The 22804-nt window shown below is 50.1% G+C and overlaps 1 protein-coding gene across 5 annotated transcripts in view; it reads left to right on the forward strand.

Moving 5' to 3' along the window:
* The window catches only part of SLC4A4 (solute carrier family 4 member 4), a 230154-nt gene extending 211790 nt beyond the window's left edge, over nucleotides 1–18364 (forward strand). For 2 of the 5 annotated variants that reach the window (XM_072862885.1, XM_072862888.1), the window contains exons 21-26: nucleotides 3085–3153; nucleotides 4811–4984; nucleotides 7495–7656; nucleotides 11736–11832; nucleotides 13844–13923; nucleotides 14788–18364. In XM_072862885.1, the coding sequence (XP_072718986.1) occupies nucleotides 3085–3153; nucleotides 4811–4984; nucleotides 7495–7656; nucleotides 11736–11832; nucleotides 13844–13887 (546 nt within the window). In that variant the 3' untranslated portion in view covers nucleotides 13888–13923; nucleotides 14788–18364. The other 3 variants (XM_072862890.1, XM_072862889.1, XM_072862886.1) reach the window with 3 other exon arrangements.
* Nucleotides 18365–22804: the final 4440 nt, after the last annotated feature.

Below are 22804 nucleotides of genomic sequence, written 5' to 3' on the forward strand. Positions count from 1 at the left end.
GGAGGATGCAGCGCAATTAAATGTGATTTCTTAATCTCCTGAATTTTTTTTCTTGTGAGTTTAGCCAAGGCTCTGGACAGATGTGCTGCTGATGTACCACTTAGCCTAGGTAGGTGGCTGTTTTCCGAGGCCTGAGATTTGCTGACACGTAGCCACAGACAAACACATCCTTCGTGGATCATCAGATCGTAGAACAAAACTGGAAAACCTGCTTCTCCGTGTCTTGTGGAGGACACTGCCTGTGCGAGAGGAGATGTCAGCTGTAGAAGTCCATCTCCAGGGATCCGTAGACCGATGGTATGAGCAGAAGATGTCAAAACAGTAACATAGGTACTGAAACAGCGGCACCATGCATCCTAACTCCGTGACGGAGCAGACGGGTGTCTGGAGAAGCGTTTCTGGAGGGGGCAAATGAGGTTTTGGTCCTGAGGAGGTTGGAAGCTGCAGGGGCTGTGAGGCACAGTTAGATGTGAGCCTGAAGGGGAGGAGGCAGGCAGAGAGCAATGATGTTGCCTGTGTATAAAGCAGAGAAAGCAGCTTTACAAAGTCAGTGTGTTCCTATTCTTGATTTCTAAGGTTGTTTTTACAACTAGCAGATTTTTGTGTCCTGGTAGCAGTTTCCTCCTCTGCACAAACAGGCATTTCCATGCCCTTAATTTAATGCCTGATTGTAATAATTCTGTTTGTTAGTTCATGTGACCTTTCCCTGCAAGATCTCTCTTCCTCTATTCCACTGGGGTCTGTTATTTCCCCTGTTATTGCTTCATTCATTAATTATTTGCCTGTGCTTCCCCTAAGAAGGCGTATGGGGAAGGTCCTCGCGGGAGGACGCCTGAGGATAAATCGGCACGCTCCTCGCCCACGTGCCAGCGAGAAGTACCTGGCAGCGTTTCAGGACCTTTAGCAAACTCCAGTGGCAGGGTCTCCTGCTCGAGAGAACTGCTTTGCTAAATGCGTTGCAGAACATTTAAGTCTTCTCATGCCAGCGGCAAATTGAACACTAACGATCCCAAATTCAATAAAGCAGGCAATCCACAGAATAATCTCATCTTTGTTTTTTTGCGGGCTTTGCGGTGTTCGTGCTGGTTTTGAACGTCACTGATGTTTCTGCTCGGTTATGGCAGATCTCTGCAGAAACATCCTCGGCCCTGCTAGGAGAATGACAAGCACTTTCCTATAAATACATTTTTAATTCTGTTGGCTAGCAGGAGGTTTGCTCGGAGTGCCTAAGCCAGCAACCCCATAGTTAGTGAATACTTTGCCAAAAGAAAGTCTTCCAAAATGAAAGCACTGCTTGCTACTCTGCAGGATAATGTACTGAAGTTTCACCTCGGGATGATTTACGGGATTAATTATCATGGAATTGTGAAATAATATTTGGACATTCTTCTTTTTTGAAAAAGACAGAAAGAAATAGAAGGAGAGGGAAAGAAAGCAGTGTAAATGAAATAGAAAGCTCAGCTCTGAAAGCCTCCTACCCAACTTGCTGGAGGAGATACCATCTTGTCTCGTCTAATCCCTCAGATCCAGTGAGGGCTTTGAAACCCTTGGACACCCACAGCTATGAAACCACACGCTGGCTCCCCATCCCTCCCCGCGACGGCACACGGTGATGGCAGAACCCAGGCTGCGGAAAAAACATTTGGCTTCTAATGTGAAATATCAACGCAGCTCACTCAAGGAAGCAAATAAATCCAACAGAAGGATGAATTGGCAATCCAGAAGCTCGCAGGAGGCGATAAGGAACGAGACTCAGGGGAGGGATGGGAAAAATGTAGGCAGGGAAGCTTTGGTCTCGGATGGCACCTGGCCTGGTGACTTTGGTGCTCGCGTGCCCCAAGTGAAATGCATGCATTTGGGATCAAGGCCTCCGGGGATATGTGCACGGCACTGTTTCCGACCCAGTAAACGATGAATAACGTGGTGGGGAATACGCTAAAACACTGAGTAACTGCCGTGTTATTTCCCGCTTTAATGAGTTAGGGGCACAGGTTGGAAGAGGAAGGTTCCTGCAGCAGCAGCGCTGGCCCAGGCTGCGCGGGAGCCGTGGCTGTGCTGCGGCTGCCGTTCAGTGGCAGCCGCCCGTCACTGCACGAAGGCTTTCCTTCGGCCACGGCGGCAGAGCTCTTTCCATCCTTCTCGGGTTCAAAGAAATCGCACAAAGGCCGTCATTCAGCTCCTGCGCGTGGTTTGCGCCCGCGTGTTCCCGTTCACGCCACGCCGCGCCACGCTGGCTGCGCACGGTTTTGTTGCGGGGCCGAGGAGCGCTTCCCCTCTTGGCAGCCGCGCGGTGGCTTTTGCCGTCGAGGAAAGCGTTGTGCTTCAGGTCGGAGGGACAGATGCTCGTGCTGGGGAGCGTGTGTGTTGTTACCCCGCGCCTTCCTCGCGTCCGAAGGGGATGTCCCTGATGGCAGGACCAGTGACGGAGGAACGGGCAGCGCGTAGCACTTGAGGGAGCAGAAATCGCTGTTTGAAAGGACAGTTCCTGGCGGTGAAGAAAGTAACTCCCAGTCCTGTTTTGGTGAATAGTTGTGGATTAAAGTGAGTGAAAGATGGAGCGGTCAGAGATTTGGTTGGCACGACCGTCATCGCTGAGGTGGGACTCGAGAAGAGCCTTTCTGGACGGATTTCCATGGCTTACTGAGGCGGACATACCACAGGATCGTGCTGCCTCTTCTTCTCTACCTTCTGCTTCTAGTCTCACCAGCAACCAAGAGGTGAAAAGCAGTTTGAAGCTTACTGGAACACATTTACCCCGCCGCCTCTTCAATCTGCTGACCGACTGGCACTGGCTGACTTTGTTCCCTTTGGTTCTTGGAGAGACGTCCAAGCCCCGGTGCAGTGGGAGAGCCCGGGGCTCGTTCGGCCCCTGCCCTGCTCCTCAGCCCTCCAGTGAAGGCACAAATGTTCTTGCGTCCCTCAAAACACAGCAGAGGGATCGCTCGCTTTGTTACTCTGCGTCGTCCGCTCATAGGTGCAGTTTGAGTTAATCACAGGCTAGGAATTACCTGTCCCCCGCGTGTTACCGGTGCGTTGTGTATGGGGAGGTTGTTCACTCGCTTTCTCCTGCTCTTCCCCCCGCAGTTCATTCCCATGCCTGTGCTCTACGGCGTCTTCCTCTACATGGGTGTCGCTTCCCTCAACGGCGTGCAGGTGAGTCCCTCCAAGGGCCGGCAGCAGACGCCCCGCTGGGCCTTCTCCGGAAGATGGCAATCATTAACCGGTGCGGGGTTTCTTTCCCAACCCTCCGGCCTTTCCCTTCTCCTTCACCGCCTCCTTTTCCTCCCCGAGAAACCCGGGGAGGGTAGCAGCGGTTTACAAACGTGGCCGCAGGCTGGCCGTCCTGAGATCGCGACCAAAGGGGAGCGGCAGAGCAGCCGAGTCGGGGCCCCGTGAGCGACGGGGGGTGCTTTGTGGGGACCCGGGGTCCGTCTTCCCCCCGCCCAGCTCAGCGACGCTGAGGGCAGCGTACGCTTGCAGAGGCCCCGGCCTCGCTGCCGGGGCGGTGCGGGTCCTCTGCCGGGGCGTCTGCCGCAGGCTGAAGGAAAACAAGGGAGGATGATTTATGGCGGCGGGGTTATTTTGCAATGTTAACGAGCGGGAACATTGCTGTTTGCCGGGGAGGGGAAGCCAAGCCCCTTTCTTTGTCGTTGAGGAAATATTACGTAAGGAGCCTTTCTCCCAGCGCGGCGTCCGTAGTTGGCCCTAGGAAGCTGGAAGTGGTTTTGTTGCTTTCTGGCACCCTATTAATTGTGGCCTTTCTTTTTAGCACTTGGTTGTGCTCTAACGGGAAAAGACTGCCTGTTCTGTGAGCACCATGAGAATTTCCTCGCGTATTCTTTAAAACGGCCCCAGCTTTCATTCACTGGTGTGAGATCAGCCTGGTCTCGGCAGCGGGCAGCGAGCCCGCCTTCGGGCAGGGGACAACAAGAGGATTGTAGTGTTTGCCCTGGGGTTGGTTCTCCTGGAGAGGATTTCCCCTGCTTCCCGGCCCAGGTGGTCAGGGGACTGGGCAGCTTGTTTTCCCCAATCAAGGATGTTTTTCACTCGATGAGAAATTCTGATTTTGGTTTAACTCCAAGTCCATCCGGTCCAGCACGGGGCAAGGGACCTTGCCAGAAAAGCTGCCCGTCTTCCTCACTCTTCGGTTAGGTGCCTTTCTGTTCTCTGGTAACGTGATGTCTGCCCTCACCTCTGTTGACCTCTGCTCCCAATTTATTTGGAAAAAAGAGCCTTGTTTTTAAATGCTGAATGTCTTCCCTTGGCAGGAACGGGGCGGGGGGGTGGCAGAAGTGACCCAGAGTTTGATGCTGACCGTAGTTTGAGCATTCATCTTGTTTTCTCTGTTTTGTGGGTAATGAAGTGCTCCCTTCGAGAGAAAATCCCTGGTATCCACAGCCGCAGCAGGTCAGGCCCGCTCTTTTGAAGCCAGCGGAGCAATTTCCACCGACGCCTTCGTTCCTGGGTTTACACACTGATCACCAGAGCACATGGAGTCCTGCTCCTTAAAAAAAAGGCACCTCAGGGCCTTGCTTTGAGAGATGCTTCGCTCCTGTGTCTCTGGTTAGTTGCCAAATACAGTGTAGACCTAGGACCTTCACTTGAGACAACTGACTTTAACGTGTTTGGCCCACCCCGCGTTGAGCACAAGTCAGGACAGAGGAGGCGTGCTGGGTTTTCTGCTGGGTTTCTTTTATGGAAGGAAAGCAAGTTGATTCAAGGTCACGCTTCATAGTGGAATAATGCTTTTATATCTCTTTTTTGTGTATCCTGGGTTTCATTTAAATGTCCCCTTTCTTTTCTTTTCCAGTTCATGGATCGTCTGAAGCTGCTCTTAATGCCTCTAAAACACCAGCCTGACTTTATCTACCTGCGCCACGTCCCGCTGCGCAGGGTCCATCTGTTCACCTTCCTGCAGGTGGTGTGCCTGGCCCTCCTCTGGATCCTCAAGTCGACCGTGGCTGCTATCATATTCCCTGTCATGGTAGGTGACGTTCTCCTTCACTTCCCTCCCTTTCGCAGCCTGCGCCTTCCACGCGCGGTCCTACCCTCCCATAAACAGGCAAATCCAGCCTCTCCCTGTCACGTCTCTAGCTCGGGGCTCTGCCTCCGTTCGGGGCGCTGATGTAAGACTGCACAGGGTCAGTGTTGCCGTGGCTGCCTTTACATAAATCCTCTGGAGGAAAATGAGCCTGGAAAGTTAATTTTTTTCCAGAAAGGTGTAGTTGGTTTTGACCGTTCCTGGCTGCCAAGGTTAGATTTGCCGTGTTTTCTCCTTGAGCTGCATGAACGAATGAGAGGTGCATAGTTTTCCTTTTTTAGTCCACACTAATTACCGTACAGAAAATGTCTCCCTTGCCTTTAAATAGCACAAATTGACAAAACTAAGAATGAAGCTCACTGCTAAGAGGTGTGCCAAATGGAGGGAAGGGCTTAGCTAAAGCAAGAGCAAAAAAAAGAATGTCTTTTTTCCTTGAACTTGAGTAAAAAGACAATAGCGTTGATGCATGTGTTTCACATCAGAGGATAATGTGTCAGTTTGTAGGATGCATGTCCTCTTTCTAAGAATGCATTATCAGATTCATGTTAAAACTTATTTTGGATGTTGAGAGAGAAAATGTTCATCACACAGAAGCGTTTCTTAAACTTCTCACTGTGCAGTCAGTCTGATACAGTATTTCTCCATCAAGGAAGGGGAATAGTGAAACAGCTTGCTGTGCCTTTAGATTATTACTAGAGCTATAGACCAAATAAAAACCGAACGAGTGTTAAGGGGAGTTTATCTGTACGCTTTGCCTCAGGCATCGAAACCTGTGACCAAGGATCACAAATGAGGGAGCAGGGAGTAGGTCCTTCTCCGCCTCCATGCCTGACCCGGGGCCCAGCTGGAAGAGCTGGGAGGAAGGTAGCCGTGGGGCCAGATGGGTCCAGCGGGGATCCGATGGGACCATAGCTGCACGCACAGAGATTCTGCCCACTCTGGTCTCTGGCTTGCAGATGGGTCAGACTGCTGCAAAGTCAAGGCTTTATGAAACTCCCTTAAGGAATCTGGGCCCAGTGTCACCTAGTTTCAGGCTTATGGACAAGTAAAATTTCAGTTGTGGGTGCAGTTACGAGCTGCAGTGCTTATTTAAGGGAGAGAAGGAGGGAAAGCAGAAAACAGAACAAGGACAAGCGTTTGTTCTCTGACGCTGGTGAAATGAGAAGAGAAAAGATGATGCAAGTAAAAAAATCCTCCAAATGTTCTTGCTGGGACACATGCTCAGATATAAAGGCGTTAAAAATCAGCATTTCCCACTGACACGCCGTTCCGTTGCATTTTCACGGCTGTGTTGTACTGCTGTTGAAAGCTGAATCTAAGATCTGGACACTCTTTGCCCGTAATAGAGGGAATCTGAGTGAACCCTAAGTCTCCTGAAGTTTGTTATAGCGGTGCATACGCAGTGGAGGTACAGTCGCAGCTTAGATGGAGCTGGATCTGATGACAAAACCTCAAATTGTTTGCACTCATGAACAACAAGACTATAAACTTCCATTTTGTGAAGATCCGGCCAATAGCCAAACCTCTGTTTATTTGAAGGAAAAGCACTTTTAATACAGAAGTAATTCAGAATGGGATAATCATGGGTGTCTGCATGGCGTCTTTCCACCCCCTGAGTAATTTCTCGCTTTTGTAATCACATCTTAAGTTACACAAGTCAAAGCTTGAGATCCTGTCCTAGAAATTGTTTGTGCCGTTGATCATCCTTGCTCGGAACAAACCCGTCATCTTAAAGGCAGTCTTCAGTTGTCGGAAATGGGTTATATCTTTTAGTAGCCAAGCTGAGCGTTCAGTCTGTCGGCGTACCCTTTGGCAAAGTGTACATGTGATCTTGGTAGGCTTTGGTGGTGGTGTTAAACCCGGTGTCGATGTAAACACCTATTTCAGACATGTCCCTTCTTTTTTTCCCGGTGCCTTTGATTGCAGTCTTGCACAGAAAAGGTTTGTCCCCCAGTTTCATGCAGCCACAATCCCAGTAGACTTTGTTCTGCAAACTCCAAGGGCACAGTTTGGCCCTTGTCTAATTTCTAAAGAGTTCTTACAACTGGGAAAGTAGTGAGAAAAAAGTAAAGACAATTACTCAGGCTGCTGCTGTGAACCTGCATATGTAGGCTGAATCCAAAAATAAACAAAAATATTCAGTTTTTGTCTCTCTCTTAATTTTGCCCGATGCCTGTCAGTTGGATGTTAAAGGTGATCCTTGTCTCTACAGGAGTATTACGTGATTACGTACTTTCTTCTGTATGTTGCTCCTGCTTATTCTGACGTGAAGCAGTCACAGTTCAGACTTTCAAGCTGCTAGAGATGTCCCAGGTGTTGGCCTTGTTCTCTGTATGTTGGTTTACAACCAGAATTGAAGTGTGTGGGATTAAGAAGCAGTATCGGGAGGAATGCACAGAGTGTTCCCAGTTAAAGGTAAAATGTGACTGAGAAGCCCCTCTCTGCCTTTTCAGATCCTGGCCCTTGTAGCAGTCAGAAAAGCCATGGACTACCTCTTCTCCCAGCATGACTTAAGCTTTCTTGACGACGTCATTCCAGAAAAGGACAAGAAAAAGAAAGAGGACGAGAAGAAGAAGAAAAAGAAGAAGGGCAGTATGGACAGTGACAATGATGATGTAAGGAGCTTTCTGCTCTTGTCAAATTACTCATTTCTAGCTAGCTAATCCCGGGGGACGGTCCGTGCCCCTCCCCAGCTCTGGGGCTGGGGATTTCCCAGCCTCTTCTGAAGCCGACCGGCACAGTCTTTCGCTGCTGCAGAGTGTCGGCCCCAAACAAAACTTCTTTTCTACATTGCCTTCCCTTTTCCAGGCGTCACCAGCCTGTGGTAGGTGGTACTTGCGTTGCCAAGAATGAAATCACACTTTCCACAAGAGCACTAGATACCTGCTGAGATGTCATGCCCTTTACTAGAATGCCTTTCATCACCCTGCCTCGCTCATCTTTCCCTCCTCTGCCTTTCTCCCCTGTCATTGTCTTTTACATTTTAGGAGGAGAATGGTTTTCGCCAGCTGCTCTGTTACTTCCGAATATATTCTGGTTTTCTTTTTTGATATTTTTTAAATTACTCTTTTTAAAGGCACAAAAAGATGTGACTTGTCATATTGCAGGAAAGACTGCTTTCTGTTGATAATACTGATGACCTAAATATTTTCAAAGCATCCATGCCCTTCTGCAGTATACTCTTTGGTCCTATCTCAGGTTGCAGCATGCCCTAAAATAGTGAAACGTAGCTGCTTATGTCATTACTAAGTGCGGTGACCTGACTAGACCAGATCCACGTGCCTTAGACTGTCCTATTTTTTACTGTATGTATAATGAGAAGAAATGTCGTCCTCGTGCCTTTAAACATTCTCCTACTCAGGTCTAGCACAAACTCAAATCCTATAAATTTATATTGAAGTGCTAAACACGCTGGTTATATAGCCCTTTGTATAGCAAGTGTGAACTGCCTGTGGAGAGCTGGCTGCCTCGGTCAGCATTGCCTTTTGCAGCGTGAAAAGGGAGGTAGGCTTTAAGGATTTTAGGCTACGTGGAGAGTACTAAGCACAGTGTCACTACTTCTGCTCAGGTAGCCGTCCAGGGTTCATGAAGAAGGGCTTTTCCTGTGATGTAGGCAGAGGTAAGATCACCTGAAGCTGAAAAAAATCCCATTTTAACACGGCAGGAGAAACAAATGCGAAGGGATGGCACTCTGGGAGGAGGCAGGCAGCAGGAGAAGTGAACTGGGCCTTTCTCGAGCGCTCCTGCCCAGGTCACTGACCGGCAGCCCCCACGTTTTGAACTGCAGCCTGGTGCGGTATGGCCGAGCGGCAGCGGCACCAGTTGTTGGTCTGCTTGCTCCCTGGCCTCCGTAGGTGATGTGAAGTGGGTAACGGTGACCTCCCCAAGAAGCAGCTGCTGGGTCAGCGTGTCTGCCAGGAAAGCTTCTTGCAGCAAAGCCTGAAGGTGGCACCACGGCCACCAAACGGGAGCGTCATGGGTGCTGTGGGGTTGCTGTGCCTCACGGTGTGTTTGGAGGGTTTCTGCTGGGTGTCGTCTGCATCCCTTCTGCACTGAGCAGATGGACCAAATCAGCCCTCCTTGTGGGTTAGATAATACATCTGGTGTCTTCAAGAGGAAGATGGCAGCTCCAGGAGTTCCCCCAGAGCATCCCGATGCCTGGTCTTGCTCAAGGTCGGGAGGACAGCAAAGGTAACCTCAGTCCTGGCGGAGGACAAGCTAGAACCCGAGTCCTTTATGTGAGAGCTATATAACACCTCTGCAGATCTGTGTTAGAGGCAACGAAGTCAGGCTATTCCAATAAGAAAATACGCAAAGGCCTTTCTATAAAGAATATATGCTGTCTAAAGTGGAGCGTGTACACTGCAAGAGACAAAACTAGGAATTTCTTAGGTGAGGGTGCAGCATTGTAGGAGGTAGCCTGGATCCACGCCTTGCTAAATCAAGCTGAATCCCAGCTGGGAAGACTGGCTCTTATTTCAGACAGCAAGCTCCCCTTTCCCGTCATTCCTCCAGTTCCTGGGAGGCCGAGGGTTTCCTTCAGCAGATCACTTTGTGCAAACCGCAACGAGAGAAAACGCCCTACTGTACGTAGCGAATAGTCAGCAAAGGCTTGACTTCATCCCTTCCTCTTGACTAATTTGAATCCAGCAGCATCATATCCTGAGCCATGGCTCCCAAATCTCCGGTATGTTTTAAGCTATCTCCTCTCTTCTTAGGCTTTTCATGAATTTCAGGTACAGTAATTGACCTAGTGGGTAAGAGGATGTATGCAAAATGTTGGTTCTTAACTCTTCTTCATTTTTTTTCAGCACTTGCTTTTACCAGCTTCCTGAACGTGAAGCGCTTGGCATTATTGGTTTGATTTTTTTCACCCTTTCATTCCAGAAATATGCTCCCACAAAGTTAGTTCAGGGGGATTTGGCGGGCAATACGCCGATCAGAGTTCAGCAAAGAGAATTGCTGGGCGTTGCTAATGCAAGTGGCGTTAGACGAGTGAGTACAGCAAAACCTGGCCTTAGTGGAGACTGCTCTCAGCACGAGTTAGGACTCACCTAAAGTTCTCACTGGGGCTTTGCTAGCCGTCAGGGGCAGCGAAAAAGGAGCTGGAAAGAAAGATTTTCAGTAATCTCACCATTTTTCCCTCCAGTTTGTCTTTACAAAGTATGAATTAGTGCAACTAATTGCTGCATTTGCCTAATGAAAACTCAAGCGCCTTGGTTTTCTCTCCGATTTTATGTCAAAAAATGCATGACCCAAGAAAGGCCAGACAATTTTTTGTAAAATTTTGGGCTAGTATATTTAGTTTCAGAGTCAGAAGTGCTGTGTAATGGTGTCTTCTCCCCTTCAGGGCATTTTTGCGAACGGCAGATGCTTTCTCTGTCTCGCTGTTCATTTTAGACGGTGAAGTTCAAAGCGGAGCCTGAGCGTCAGCCTTGCCATTCCACAGACCTCTTCCGTTTATTTATTAGCACTGAAATGGTGATATGTTGGAGAGGTTACCCAGCTCTTGCGCTCTGCTTACAGCACGGCCCCAGATGGACGGCGATTTTGGGATGGCTTCATCGCCTCAGTGCTTTTCTGCAGAATCATCTTTATTTGAGCTACGCTTAGCCCTCAGCCTTGTAAAAATACTCCTGAGGAAACATTTTGCTATTGGAGTATGAAATATTGCACTGGACGTCAGTTATATTAAAAAATAATTTAAAAAAAAATATAATCCAGGGAGAGCGATTCTCCGGCCTCTGTAATGTTTTCCTGCCCTGACGTGAGGGTCTCCCTCCCTCCGCCCCAGCGCCGTGCTCGGTGCTGTGTCTGGTTCTCTCCAGGAGCAAAGATGTGTTGACGTTGCTGGCAAGTAGCACCTTACTTCCTTTGCCAAGTTATGCAATATCAGCCTCTCCTTGGTTATTTTAAAAAAGCAAAACAAAGTACCTTCCGCTAAGCATAAGCAGGTGGATGGATTGTTGAAGCCGGTGGGGTATAAACCACGCCGGTGCCCAAAGGCCAGGGACCCTGTGTGCGGCTTCTCTCTGCACTTGTGCCTCTCCCTGAGCGGTTTGCTGTTTCTCCTGGCTGGCTGGGAGTACTGCATTCTGACAAGGGCTCTGATTGCCTCAGCTATTTTACTGTAAATAGAGGTGTAATTGAGACTGGGTTCGACTCGACTTAAATAAAAGGGGGAGTTGAGACAGTCCAGCTTCAGGGACCTCTGCCATATCGTGTCTGGCCCTCGTCCTCGTAGAGCAATTGGGAAGAAAAAAGGGGTTTTACAGAAGCCACAGCAGGATGAAACATTTCGATGAGCTTTCACAGAAGCCGGTGCCCTGCTATTTCTGCCTAGGAACGCATTTCCCGTCTGTTCTTCCTGCAGCCGACTCCAGGCTGAATTGGATGGGGTCTTACAAGCTGGTGGCAAAGGAGCTGGTGCGGTGGGGAAGGGGGAAGATAACAATCACACGAGATGATTCTTTCAGTCTGTTTTACTTTGGCAGTGTGAAGGAAGAGGGAGAGTGGGGTGCAGTGGGGAACCCGTGGAAACCAGCAGGCAACTAAGCAGGACGATGCTTTTTTATTCTTTCTTCTTTTCCTCATTCCTACAGGAACTATATGAAGGATAATTTTAATTTGTGGGAGACGATAAGAGAGTGAGCAGTGAAAATATTCTAAGACCTTTTACACGTTTCTTTCACAGTCTGACTGCCCCTACTCAGAAAAAGTCCCAAGTATTAAAATACCAATGGACATCATGGAGCAGGAACCTTTCCTAAGTGATAGCAAACCTGCCGACAGTGAGTAGAACTAACCTCTTGCATGCCTGCTTGACTCTGACTTGCAGTACAAAAATATATATATATATTTAGTGTGATTTTTTTTTAAAAAAACCAAACCTTTCCTACTACTTGAGAAGTCCTTTTTCTTGTTCTTTTTTTTTCTTCTTCTTCTTCTCTTTTTTTAATTTCCAGGCCTCTGATTTATGACAGATTTTGGTTTTGTGAGCTTTTTTCTTTGCTCGTTACAAAATTGATGTTGTTCCTTCTGGTGCCTCCAGCTTAAGCGCTTTTATCCAGCTACTAACAGGTCTCTTGGCCACTCACTCTTTCCTCCTCTCCTTTCTGACCTTTCCCGTTTTGTGTTAACTCTGCTGATGGTTTGATTTATTTTCTCCCTCTGAGCCTGGTGTTCTGGATTTGCAGCATGTCTAAACTGCATCGCTGTCCCGTTACTGTTTGTTTCCCTAGGTGCCAAGCAGTTGCAAAAATCAGCGCTTAAAAGAGTAATTAAGCGTGTCATTGGTCCGCATTGCGCATTAAACTGACAAGGCATGATCAGTAGACCATTAACGTATTTCCCTTCTTAGGTGATTTGCTTTTGTGCTATTCTGTTTCTTTTTAATTTCTTACATTAATACCCGTAATTGATGACGATGATCTTCATTTTCAGTCATTTTCACTTTCCCTATTATAGTCTTTTAAGTGAGGAATTGGGAATAACAGCTGACCTTAGCTTTTCTGCCTTTGCGCTGACTTTTTAAAATACGATGAGCAATGGGTGCCATCTGGAGCTAAATAGGCTGTTTTGTCCTGAGATGGGAGGGGAGAAATACGAATGATAGTCATAAATCAGTACTGCTGCAAGGCTGGTGATTCCTAGGAGTAGGACCTAAAACCACAGATCTTTAGATGCTTAAGCGATCGTTTGAGTTTAAGAGCTGATACCTAAGTCCCTTGCCTTTCGGTGGCATTTAGATAGCTTAGGCAACCCGAAGCGTTGCTCTGTGTTTTTTAGACACAGGGACACTTAGAGATTGGCATCAAAGGCACGACAATCGTAGAGACGGGCATTATAAAACAAAGCCAAAGAGAAAGAGACGGTTCCCTGACTGTTTAGGTACTCTCAGTGTTTTGCCGATAAGGAAAAGAAAAGGAGCTAAATCAGCCTCGGAAAACCAAAGAGATCCTCCTCATTTTTCTGTGGAAAGTGCCCTGATGTGCTAAAAACAAATTGCATCCTCGGTGTTGTTACACAGGATTTTATGATCAGATGCACTGTTTTCAACATCTTTAAGGCTGAAATAGTTAAGGAAAAGTTAATTCAGCCACACACCTGTCTGTTGGAATGCCCTTTGAGACACCACAGGGTAAATCACCCGTGAGCCGAGCCGAGTACAAAAATGTATTTGTACATTTTTATAATCCAGCAATTGATTTGCTGTTTTTTTAATTAGAAACAATGCAAAAAAAAAAAAATAAATCAGGCCCTTGGACTAGAAAAAGTAGCTGGAATCCGACAACACTGCAGTATTGTCCTTGAGTATAACCGTGCTCTGCGATTCAAAGTATATGCCTTATAATACTACTAACATTAGGTTTCCTTCAGCGATGGCAAGAACAGGATTGTTATAAACAGAGTGCGCACTTCCCCACGCGGGGTCAGGAGAGGAAAGCCATTACAGGCAACAAGCCACCCATTTTCTCGCAAGGAGTTTGGGTGCGACAGTGAGGAGCACAGGGTGACTGAAGAGGTGTAGATAAAAGGTAAGTGTCAAGACCTAAAGATGGTGAAAGTCTTGGGAATTGAGTCTTTTGGTTGTGTTGGCAGTTCAAGGGGTTTTTATCTTGGAGGAGAGAGAGAGAAATTGGGTATTTTTATTTACAAGCTGTGAAATTCATCTGGCAGGCAGGCAGCAGTAAAAAAGCATTGCCAAATAGATGAGAGTATACTGGAGAAACTGAGGCTGGGCTTGAGAAGCCGTCAGTGCTGCAGGCAGTGACAAACAAGGCTCTCTTCCCTCCCTGCCAGGAGAAAAATCACCAACATTCCTTGAACGCCATACGTCGTGCTGATACGATTCCTTTCCTTCAGTCACACACCATGCCAAGGTAAGCACCCAACAAACACACTTTAGTGATTCCTCAGAAGCACCTCAGCTACCCCTCAGTATACCGAAAATCAACACGGCAAAGCTTCTGTCCCCCTGTGGGAAACTCTAAAAAGCACTTTGAGCAAATTCCCCGCCTAGGGTTGCGGCATCCCTCTGAGGATGCAAGCGCAGCCCCTTGGGGCCGCCTTGGGCCTCCCAGCGCCAGAGCTGGATCTAGACCAAGGCAGCAGCAGCCCTCTGAAACGGCAAAGAAGTTCCTGCGCTTCCAGGTGTTAGAGAGTGCGTGAAGTTAATCTCGGTGGCTGTAACCAGATTATTTCAAAGGCAGTTTATGAGTGTTGCCCCAGCCTGGTGTGAAGCACAAGTGCTGGATACGTGGAGCTCCTCGGTCAAGGAAATCGGTGGTTTTACTTCCTGACCTGAGCAGTGTTTAGACCAACTCATTAAAATTATCTTATGTCAGGTACGGGCCTTATCTTAAGACCGGCTGTATGTTACCACTGCCTGTCAAGGTTCTTTACTTGGTATCTATATGCTGCCGGTTTCAGGAAGCTGTATTGTATGAGCGAATGCAAGGAACCGACTCTGGGAGTCGAGCATTTGTTCCCTCTCTAGATGTGACACTGTCTGTTGGGTGTCCCAGTAAGTCCCAGGATCTGCGTTTTTTTCCCAGTTTACACCAGTTGCCCCTCTGTTTTGTTTGTAAAATGCTGGTTTTCTCTTGCAAGTCGTAGATCATGATTTTTTTCAGGATTTGGTCACTGGGAAGCTGTGCTAGCAGAAGGCCTGAGCAGATGCTCAGAATGGCCGAGGGGCCTGGAGGCAGCCCCCGCGCTGACCTTGTCTTCCTTTTTCTTGGCAGCCCTCCACGAACTCCAGTAAAAGCTGTGCCTCAAATTAGAATAGAACTTGAGCCTGAAGACAATGGTTACTTCTGGAGGAGCAAGGGAACAGAAACGACTTTGTAATTTGTCTGTCCGATAAATCTTTTATGGAATTTGTTCTGTCACTAGCCAAATATTAAAATGCTCTCTGCTCCCCGCCCGCATAGGTACACGAGACATCCCGCGCTGCCCCGCCACCCTTGCCCCCGCACATCTCTGATCCCCCCCACCCGCTTTTCCCCCGCCGACCAAGACTCGTTTTGCCTTCTCTGTCGCTTCGACACGCACGCATCTTTCTCATTTGCAAGCAGAGGGCAGAAGCATTAAGGATATCGTAGCATACCTGTGGGAGACGTCAGGGGAACTGGCATTTCTGTAGTTGTGAATCGGTGTGTGTTTGTTTGTCCGTTTGTCGTCCGGCAGAACAAAACTGACCTCCGGGCTAATTCGATGTCTCGCTTACACTGCTTGAAGATGCTGGAAAGTGCTGCTAATACTAACTTGCTCTTAAAGCCTGTACTCGTAGTTAACACGGGAAGGAAAAGGAAAAGGTACTTCACTCCCAGCACAGACAAACCATTGCCATCGCTGTAGCATGTGTTTTGAAATGTCCCTTTCCTATGCAATTTTTTTTAAAGAAACACTTTAATGGACTTAATCCGTCAGGTACATTGAAGAGTGTTATTTTCCTAGATTATTTTGTTTAAATTATGGGGGCCTAACCTACGACTTTTTTTTGTCAATTTTTTTAACCTTTTTTTAATTACTGTAACGAAAAATGAATTTTTCCTGCAGCAGGAAACATATAGTTATGAGTAGTTCTACCTCTTATTTCTAGATGCCAGGCTTTCTGTAAAAAATGTATTGTACCATATATAATGTGATTTTTACAAAAGGAAAAAAAAAAAAAAAAAAAAAACCACACCACCACACCACAATCTCCGGGACATGGCATAGGGCTGGATCAGTTTGATTAACACCTTCTACTCTGAAGCATCTGTTTTACTTAGGGTTATGTTTTTTTGGGTTTTTTGTTGTTGTTTGTTTTTTTAATAAGTAATCTAACTTTACTGTGAAGGAGACGGGATGTAACTTAAATCTCTTGTGATCTAGGAAGAGTCTTAAATGTAACGGTGGTAAGGGAAATACTGACCGGCTACCGACGTCAGTGGACAGATGCTGATTGTATTTGTGGTGTTGATTTCCTACGCGGTATTGTTCGAATTATTTCTTTCGAAACATGGGTGTGTGCGCGCGTGTGTATGCGTATACATGAGAAGACCCCGGGTGCGCTTCAGGCGCGATGACGGCGCAATGGAGGAGAAAGCCAGCTGAAGATGGCCTGCTGGGATGTTCATCCCGACGCTCGTATCCGCCAGGCTCACAAACATCTGCATCCTCTAGCATCCCCCATCTGATTACCTTCATCTACAGCATTTACCCTAAATCTTGACTGCTCGGTCCTAGACCCGTCCGTCCGTACGCGGTGATGCATCAGTACCAAGCGGGCTAGGCACGGGCACGCCCAGGCTTTTGGTTTTAAACCAAGCGAGCAAACATCACCTTGGGAGAGATGATTTTCTCTCTGTAGCATGTATGCGTATGCACTTGTGTGTGCATGCAAGCATGCGTTTGGAAAATTGGGCTTCACCAAGCCATTTCTTTAATGAAACGTGAGGACTACGTGTGACGCACTAAAAGCTTCATCAAAAAAAAGAAGAAAAAAGAGCCGAGCTGTGAGGACTGATTCCCCAATGGAGAAAAATCCCGCCGCAGAGGACAGGCACCTTGCTGCTGCTTTTGTCCTTGCGAAACCAAAGTCCGTGTTGGTTAAGTAAACAGAATTTCATGATGGTGCTGAGACCTTATATGCCAAATTTTAGCATCTACTCACTCGTAGTAGCCATATTGGCAAGGGGAGGTGCAGAGTAGGGTTATTCTTTTCTTTCCCAGATGTGCTGTAGAAGCAGCTGGCCACCTTACTTTCCCTACAGCGCTTTGGTTAAAGGATGAGTTGATTGGGACCGTGGTAATTTGAGCTCGATCTGCTGCAAACGGCCGTTGCTGCAGAAGGACGATGGGGCTGCGGAGGCGCCTACGCAGCGCGCGCACACGTGCACACACGTCCGTACGTTCCCCGGCTCGTTCCCGAGGGGTCTCGGTTCCGGCTTCCATGAAATGTGTGTTGCTCCTCGGATCGGCATCCCGGGAGCCCAGCCCAAACCCGCTTCGGAAAGGCTGGGGAGATGTTGGAAACAGCCAGAAAAGGAGCGGCTCTGCGATCCCTTCCGCCGCCGGGCCCTGCCGGCTGGAGGACGGAAAACTGGGAAGTGCAATGCCGGCTTCAACCAACGCTTTCCATCCCTTGGTGAACACAAGCCCCCGGCTCCCAGAGGGGAAGCAGACTCGAGCGTCACCTACGAAGTACACGGGAGCTTGTTGTGTTTTGCCCAGACCTTTGATTTGCGGGAATCCCAGTAGCTGACGGGGGAAGGATCAAACCAGACGGCTGGCGAGAAGCGGCTTTCCTGCTCCCCGTCGGCTCTGCGGGCAGGGCGCTGCACCCACGCACGCCCCCGCGTTGGCACCTGCTGATGCGTCTCCACAAAAATGAGGTCTTCCACTTCCGAACCCTGGTAAATGTACTTGAAATGTATTGACTGCTGATCTCGATCTTTCTCTCTCTCTTTTTATTTTTTGGTTGTAACCCGAGGGAGCTGTTGCACAGAGGGTGGCGTTGCTGACGGGACGGGACGGGACAAAGGTTTCTGTAGCTTTCCGTGAAAAACACGCAAGTCTGGTGCCAGGAGCTGGAAGCATTTCCTTTCCTGGTGCCTGACAATAGCACTTCATTGGCGGTGGTGTCTCCTTTCTTGGTTTTTCCTTCAAAAAAACAAACAAAAGCCAGCACAAAGAGAGCAACCGAGAGCTCTGCTGGCAGCAGAAGTCAGCGGGCAGGGACGGAGGCTGCAGGCATCGCACGGAGAGTTTCACTGCACTCCCTACACCTTTGGAAATAACTTACTTTGAGACAAAATTGGGTATTTGGGGGGAAAAGCCTGGGTGAGCGCTGCTGGGAATAGGTGGTGGAGACTGGCCCAAAGCCCTCTGAAATGGGAGGAGGCCGGGAAGAAATGAACTGCCCGGAGCAAAGCCAAGGCAGGTCCCACCTCCCGGTGGGAGCCACGGCTGCAGCCAGCTTTGTCCCAGCCCCGGGAACGTGGTGGCCATCTGCCTCTGTAGCCCACGCTTATTTGTCATCGTGGCCGATACATCTTTGTATTTTTCTTTTATTTTTTTTAGAATCAACACGCACTTTCAGATACTTTTATTATTGTTTTTAATTCTCGTAAGTCTGTATTTGCTTTGGAGGAAAGAATAAAAACGTAGTATAAAATGAAGTGGATCAAGATGGTGGAACAAAAAGGAAAAAAAGCAGAAAACATTTCAATATATTAAAATGATTTTTTTCCAGTAATATAAAACATGAAATTCCTTATAACATTATAGTATTTTACAGTTTTATGAAGCTTTCTATTGTGACTTTTATGGAATCAAAAGATGAAGATGATGAGATATTTTAGCATTTATATTTTTCAAAATTAAATGTATACTGAAAATAAAGTAACTTTATGCATTTATTGGAGAGTCTGTGCGTGTGTTTTTCCTCATTATGTCCCCAGTCTTGTTTGGTTGACTCAAGATCCCCGTATCGCCGTTGCCGTAATCGCCATTTCCGAGGGAAGACGCTCGGCGGCTCTCCGGAGGGAGGGGACGCTTGGGAAGGGTCCCGCAAACGCACGTAAAAAATGCAGAGAAAGTCTCTTAAATCAAAAAGGAGTGCAGAATGTATGGCTGTAAAAGTGAGTTTTAGGGACAGAAATGCTCTCTTGAGAGAATATATTGAAGCTTTTGGGGGAGTGAAATAGAACTTGTTCACAAATAAAGGTGAGGAGACCCGAGTCCACCTCCGTAAGTGAGGGGACACTCGGGAGTCGCAGAAGGTACAAGGTGCCTTCAGCAGCCGGGTACAAATCCGGCCCCACACCAGCTTTTTGTGGTGGGTCCTTTTTCAGCCCGTTCCTTCGCGGGACCACGCGGGCAGCAGGCTGCGGAAGAAAGCGGAGCGTGATCGGAAGGGTGCTGGCGGAGGCAGGGGCTTCCCGAGGCCCCGGTGACCGAGGATCGTTCCGGGGTGCGGAGAAGGCCCGCGAGGGGCTCAGCGCCGCGAGACCCCGAGTAGAACTGGGGATTAGACAAGGTTGTGGAAGACGGGCCCGGTAACAGGGATGTGCCCCCTCGCACCCCAAATCCGGGGAGCGTGGTCATTGCGGTGGTGCCAGGGGCTTGGTCCTCGGTAGCGGTGGGAGATGGGGCTGGTGGGGCTGGGGCATCTCCTGTTCCCACTGCCATCAAGCAAATACCCCGTCGGGCCAGCTAAAAGGCACCACGTGGGACTTCATTACAGAAAACACATTGCGCGGGTTAGGTTGCCTTAGGGAAATGGCCTCAGGTGAGGACACGCTGCCCTCCTCCCCGTGCGGCGGGGGCCGTGCTCACGGCCTTTCGGGATCTGCCCGTGCCTGCGGGACTGAGCTCCTTCCCATCGCAGGCGTGGGTCCAGCCCACCGTGGTCCTGCGGGGCTCCCGGCACCCCCGTTTCCCATCCTCCGGGGGCAACGGGGAGGGATGCCCACCGACTGCCGCACGTGTACAAGGATAACTTCCGGTGACAGCTTGAGACGGCCAGCGCCTTCAAAACAAAGAGCAAGGCTGGAAAGTGATGAACACCACTAGAGAAACCCTCGGCTAGCTTTTCGGCGGGCCGTGGTGGGAGAGGGGCGAGCCCCCATCAGCACCCGCGTTTGCAGGCTGTGCTGGGTGGCCACAGAGCTGTGCGGGGAGCAGGGGCCGCGTCTGCCGAGGGGCTGCCCCGAGGGCTGTCTGAGTCCCTTCATCCTTTCATCTGGGTTTTTGTCATTATCCGGCGGGCAATTCCTTTGCACGACACCGCGATGCTGAAGCCGGTGAGCCACTGCATGCTTGGCCCTACGGCATCTCTGTGGTGTCGGGGTGCTCCTCCCCTTCAATAAGCACCAGCCTCTGCGTTTTTACATCAGAAGCATTTAGAAAATGGTCGATATCGCTCACACGATGCGGCTGGAGCCGTCACGGTGGTGTGCAACCCACATGGCTGGCCCGGAGAGAGGGGTTTGTGTGGCACCGTCCTCCTCCTGGGGCCGCTTTGTTGCTCTGGCAAAACACTCGCCCGCAGAAGGAGGCTCCCCAGGGCAAGGAGAGCTGCGTTACAGACGTGTCTGGGCGCCCAGCTTACGGGGAGCCCCGGCAGTCCAGCTCCGGGGCTGTGCGTGGGTCCCTGCTCCTGCCCTCCCCTGGGGAGCGCCGGGGGGGTCGGGGGGGTGGGCAGCACCAGGCGCGGGGGGAATCACGCCGGAGCTGGGCAGCGCGGCCGGCCCTTTGCTGGGGAGAAGCCGGGGGGTTTGGCAGCGCCGGGACAGCGAGGGTTAGCTCCCCAGCCGGGCTGAACTGGGGCTTGATTTGCCCTCCCCAGCTGTCCTGGGGTGGGCTCTTTGCCGTTCCCTGCCACGCAGGGTGAGACGCCGCCAGAGGAGATGTTTGCCGAGGAGCGGCACGGCGAAGCCGTCCCGTGTGGCTCAGGCGTGCGAGCCCCCGGCTCTGAGCGCTCCGTCGCGGTGCTGCCTCGCCCCATCGTTTGGTGGGCAGTGGGACCCTGGGCTTTGGGTGATGCCCCTCGCCCGGAGCAGCAGCCGTGGGGCCGGATCCAGAGCCGCGCAGCATCTCCCCGCCCAACCTTGCCACCTGCGGACAGGTAAGGGTGAGCCCAGCGTGGCCTGGGCTTCTCCCAGAAACCTCTGGTTTCGGGGCTGAAACCTGTCGTGACCAAACTTTGCTTTTTGCTCTCGTTGTTCCTCGGCCAGGAATAACCGTCGGTGAGGACGTGGGGCTGGGGGAACAGCAACCATCAGCACCTCTGCGGCTCCACCAGCATTACGAGCGGGCATCCCAATGACAGAGAGTTGCAATGGGGCACCGACTCCCCCAGAAACCCCGTCCCTTCCTGCCACAGGGGGTGACGGGGTCATCAAAACACTTACATGGGTATTTTTAGCTGGCTTATTAGTAAGGGCTATGGGTTGTGTCTTGTTGCAGCGCAGTGCTGGACCAAGCTGCAGGTCCCCAAAGCCGCCTCCCCTTGGCTGCCGCTCTCCCTAAGCCTGGCAGGCTTGGCTTTGGCAGCACCAAGCTCTGCACTCTTAAACTGGGACCAAAAGCCATATATTGTCCAGCATCTCTCCCATTTGGTCAGTGTGGAAAGTGTTTTGTGGCATTTGGGGACTCTACTGTGTTTTGGGCAGCCACTTCTGCACCGGGGTACCAGGGTTACCCCCTGGGGAAATAAATCACTTATTCCTCGTAGCTGCTGGAAGCCCTGGGTGTGAGCTGGGCGGCCTGAGCATCACCTGTGAGCTGGTCCCCTCCCTCATAAACTGCTGTTTCTCTCCTGCCAGAGGGCCAGAAACCTTCGCTGAGCTTGTCTCTCTGGGTGTTTGGGGTGGCGAGCCAAGAGGGAAACACTTGCCGCTCCTTTGAGGAAAGCGCCGTATGCAGTACAAGAGAAAAACAGAATTAAAAGGCGGTATGCGCCCATTTATTTGCTGGGTTTTTGTGTAGTTGAAGTCGATGGCAGGGATGCTGCTGGCCCAAGAGAGAAAACTCTGGCCTAAATGGCTGGGGAAGGGAGTCACTGGGAATGTAAACAGCCCTGTGGGTCTCGGAGGCAAATAAAACTAATACTTTTTAACCTGGTTTTTAATGCTTTTATGGATCTAGTCATTGATTAAAAAAAAAAAAGAGGCAGAAGTTGCTCAGCTTATTTATTTCTGTATGGGGTTAACCTGCCTTTCAGGCACAAATCACTTGCCCCCACGTTAGGCACCTGGCAGGGAGGCAGAAAACACCCTGCCTTCCCCCGACAGGCTGGGTGATGCCGCGGGCTGGCCGTGACAAGATCGGAGGGGTTTTTCCTAAAAAAAAATTGGACCCCCCCCCCGCTGCACGTCGATTAATGAACATTACGTGCTTTCCGCACCGCAGGACCCCGGGCATCGCTGGGTGGGCTGTGAGCACCGGCAAGGTAAATGTTGGGAGCTGTTTTATTCAGCGCTGCCGGTTTTTAGTGCCTCGAGCCATTCGTGCCAGGCTTTTCCCATCACAGCCCCGCTTCCCCCGGCTGGAAGCTTTCAGTGATGTTACTCCCACCCTGCCACTGTCCTGCGATGCATTGCTGCTTCGGTACCGCTGTGCCGGCCGTGCAGTCAGGGTGGCTAACGGCTCCCGGCGGCTCGGGGTGGGAATGGTACCTGCCTGGCAGAGGCGTTTGGTTTGGGGTTTGGTTGGTTTTTTTTAATCTGCCCTTGTTGCGTTGCCTTGCTCCAACCTCACGGCACGGTCTGCCTCGGGCTTTGCAAGCCGCCTGGCGGAAAGGTGCTGGAGGTGGCTCGAGGTTTGCTCGATGTTTGGGCGATGAGCGGGCAGACCAGCCAGGAAGGGTTGCTCTGAGCAACAAGGAGGGGTTTTTTTTAAAAAATAGGGACTTTGCTGCTTCTTTCAAATCCTTGGAAATGGCTTAGAGAGCTGCCGAGAGAAAAGCGCAGGAGGCAAATCTGCCTCGTGCCCGCTGCGGCACCGAGGGCAGGAGGAAGGACACCCAGCAAACAAAATTAAAAGAAAAACCAAAGAGAGAGCCCCACGGCAATGAAGAGTAGAAAAGGGAAGCGGTTTCTGCCGGGGCTGGCGGAGGGCTGGCTGGGAACCCCTCGGGCGTGCGCTGCTGGCCGAGTCGATGCTGCCGGCTGGCATCAGCTGCGAGCAGCCCTGCTGCTGTACCGGCCGCCCGGGCTTTCTCAGAGGTCGACTGGATTTAATAAAAAAAATGTTGTGTGTTGGGTTTTG

The sequence above is a fragment of the Ciconia boyciana genome, chromosome 5 (genome assembly GCF_034638445.1).
Source record: "Ciconia boyciana chromosome 5, ASM3463844v1, whole genome shotgun sequence".
NCBI lineage: Eukaryota > Metazoa > Chordata > Aves > Ciconiiformes > Ciconiidae > Ciconia > Ciconia boyciana.